This window comes from Stenella coeruleoalba (genome assembly GCF_951394435.1).
Source record: "Stenella coeruleoalba genome assembly, chromosome: 4".
NCBI lineage: Eukaryota > Metazoa > Chordata > Mammalia > Artiodactyla > Delphinidae > Stenella > Stenella coeruleoalba.
Genome location: NC_137149.1, coordinates 58,990,225 through 58,993,687, shown reverse-complemented (window position 1 = coordinate 58,993,687; position 3,463 = coordinate 58,990,225). Strand labels below are relative to the sequence as shown.

At 45.3% G+C, this 3,463-nt stretch overlaps 1 protein-coding gene across 1 annotated transcript; it reads left to right on the top strand.

Moving 5' to 3' along the window:
- The first annotated feature begins 1,736 nt into the window (after positions 1-1,736).
- LOC307185868 (galectin-1-like) lies at positions 1,737-3,150 on the top strand. The gene has a single exon (XM_079920429.1). It carries the CDS (start codon positions 2,698-2,700, stop codon positions 3,103-3,105), a length of 408 nt encoding a protein of 135 aa, XP_079776555.1. The 5' UTR covers positions 1,737-2,697; the 3' UTR covers positions 3,106-3,150.
- Positions 3,151-3,463: the final 313 nt, after the last annotated feature.

The following is a 3,463-nucleotide window of genomic DNA, read 5'->3' as shown; positions in this document are numbered from 1 at the left end:
TTTTTTGTTTAGGTGAACACTTGAGTAAGGACTTTTACTTTATATCTTATCACTGCCATATCTCTTGAAGATTTCTGTGGGAAAGTGAAATAGTTTTATTTATTTATTCTATAAATTATCAATTTATTAATTGTATAAATAGTTTTAAAGGTAAAACTATTTATAGAATTAACAACAAATATAGAGGTTCAAACCTTGAAACGTTCACTATCAGTATCCATTTGACTCTGAAATCGGACATTGACACTTTACAAATATTCAGTTGATACTAAGTAAAATGGTAGCATTTGCTTTAGAGTTAGAAAACATGCATGCATAGTGCAAGATTTAAATATACCTGATCTGTGTTATTCATTTTGAAATACTTCTTTGTGTGAGAAGAGAGGGCATCTTACATGATTATTAGCTTCAGAGCCATTTAAAGTGTTTGAAAGGAAGTGCATTATTTGAGAATAGCACATAAAAGGGGATTGTCAAGACTTGGTGAAATTTTATTAATAACTCAGGTGATTTAATAAAACATCCTACCCACTGAAAGCTCAAATCTGTTTGGTAATAATTATATTTTTGAATTGAAAATTAGATATTTCCAGGGTGATTTTTGCCCTTTTGAAAGAACCAGTGAGTAGAAAGAATCCACCTTCCTTTCCTATTAAGTTAAATGTCACCAAAGTCACTAGTACCTTAGTTTCTTTTTAGAAAATTCAAGTAATTAGAATTGTAAGAACTCTCTAAACTTCTAAAAATAAATGATTGAATTTATGTATGAGATATCAAATTTATGAGAAATCTCACCATCACAAAAAATATTGATAGGAATATGTTAAAAATAAACAACTAAGAAGGCATTTTAAGAAGACGCTGAAGGAAGAGCCTGAACTTATCTCCTCCCAGAGATAAATACCTACATGTGGATTAATTCCCTCAGAAGAGAACCTGAAAACTAGTTGATCACCTGTTTCACAACAAAGAATACAAAGGACTACATCAGGATGGGTAGGAGGGGCAGAGAAAAGATCTCACCCAAAACCCCACCCCTGGCCTGGCCGCACACAATACAGAGGGATCTTATTAGAAAGGCTTTTCTCCTGGGGGAGCAAGTGTGGGACCCCACATCAGACACACGCGCCCAAGAATTCTACAACAGACAGCTGAGTCCCCAAAACGCCTGGCTTAGAAAACTAATGGTGCTAATGTCCAAGGGTCCAAAAAAGCTATTGGAAACTGAGACTCCCCTCTTAAAGGGCTCACATGCAATCCTTCTCACTCAGAGACCCTGAAAAATATCAGCGGTTTGAAAACTGCTGAGACTCTTTGTGAAGGAGAGTTGTTTGCAAGTCTAAAAGCATCGGTTGGGGGGAGGGTGCAGGGGGTGTAATATGGTGGTAATACTTGTAGGAGGCATTGGCAGAGGCCATTGTGTTCCTCACCTCACCTGCTAGCACAGGCCTGAGAGCTTGGATGCACTACCCTGCCACAAAGCTGAAGCTGGAGAGCTCTGGCAGCTGCAGCATCCCCCCACGCCCTGACTGGGGTGGCACAAATAGCCATGGCATTCTCCTGCTCCCTAACTAAAGTCTGCAAGTGTGGGTGGCTGTGACATTCCCCTGCCCCCCCTGGCTGGGAGTGGAGAACACAAGCAGTCATAATATTCTCCCACTCCTGGCCTAACGGCTGACTCATGTGCACAGACAAGGCACTTTTGTACTGCATTGCTGGCTGGGAGTGGAGAACACAAGCAGTCATAATATTCTCCCACTCCTGGCCTAACGGCTGACTCATGTGCACAGACAAGGCACTTTTGTACTGCATTGCTGAAGCCCAGGGGTGGGTGTAGTCAAGACATTTTCCTACTGCCTTCTTGAAGCAAGAGAGCAAGTCCCACCCCCTATAATCTCCAGCTACCTAGCTAAAGCCAGTGGGTGCATGCAATCCGCATAGGGAACACTACTGGCTGGTCTGGCCCTGGTGGCCATGGGGGCTGGTGTTCTTGAACTTCGTGACACTGGAGCAATCGAAAAGACAGCTCTTGGCAGGCCACCATACCCAGGGCCCTGCACAGACAGCAGACTGAAACATAACCCCATCTTATATGAAAAAGGCTTATTTACTTAGCCTGGAGCTTCATCCTGAGGGACAGGCTTCAGGTTTCCCACATACCTAGAGGCTAAGGAGGTGCTCCCAGGGACTGTAAGCGGGGAGACACCATCCTTGCACACCCCCTTGGCCTCGTTAGGGCTTGATGAGGCTCCTCAGAAAGGAGCTTATACACTCACCAGGAGCCCCAGTTTTTGCAACCACAGCCAAGGAGATACCTACGGATCTTCTGGTCTGGAGGTCAGCAGGGATTACAGAGTCCTTTCATCCTCATGCAGTAGCTGACCCACAACTGAGCCTGATGAGTGCCCTGAGCTCCAACCAGCCCATACATAGATCAATCCACACCCAGGATGGGCAAGTGACTCCAACCCTCTCCTCCTCATACAGCAGTCACAGCCCTATCACAGCTGGCGGGCACCTACAGCCCACATGAGGGATGGCCATAGAATGCCTGGGTCTGGTGGCCAGAGGAGACTGCACTTCTGGGCCACACAGAACAGCTTCTAAAGAATACCACTCTTTCAAGACCAAGGCTCTCCGGTAGAGTCTTCAGACAACTGGTCCCAAAGTCCCAGGAACATCCTCCTCTCCTCAATCATGGCTTGTGGTGTTGTCATCAGCAACCTGAATCTCAAACCTGGGAAGTGCCTCAGAGTGTTGGGCAAGGTGGCCCTGGATGCCAAGAGCTTTGTGCTGAACCTGGGCAAAGATGGCAACAACCTGTGCCTGCACTTCAACCCCTGCTTCAATGAGCACGGGGACACCAACACCATCGTGTGTAACAGCAAGGATGGCGGGGCCTGGGGGGCTGAGAAGCAGGAGTCTGTCTTCCCCTTTCAGCCTGGAAGTGTTGTGGAGGTATGCATCTGCTTCGACCAGGCAGAGCTAACCATCCAGCTGCCTGGTGGATACAAATTCAAATTCCCCAACTGCCTCAACCTGGAGGCCATCAACTACCTGGCAGCCAATGGCGACTTCAAGATCAAGTGCACGGCCTTTGAGTGAAGCCAGCCAGCCCATGGCCCGCAATAAAGGCAGCTGCCTTTGCTCCCCCTGGAAAAAAACTGATAGAGGTAGCTGCTTTCCATAATACATGTAGACAAACACAGAGAGACAGACAAAACAAGGAGACAGAGAAATATAGTCCATATCAAAGAACAAGGCAAATCCCCAGAAAAATAATGAATCAGAGATAAGCAATCTACTTGACAAAGTGTTCAAAATAATGTTCATAAAGACACTCACTGATCTCAGGAGAAGAAAGGGATGAACGTAGCAAGAAGACAACAAAGAGAAACAATAAGAAAGAACTGAAGAGAAGTGATAACTGAAATGAAAAACACATTGGAAGGGTTCAACAGCA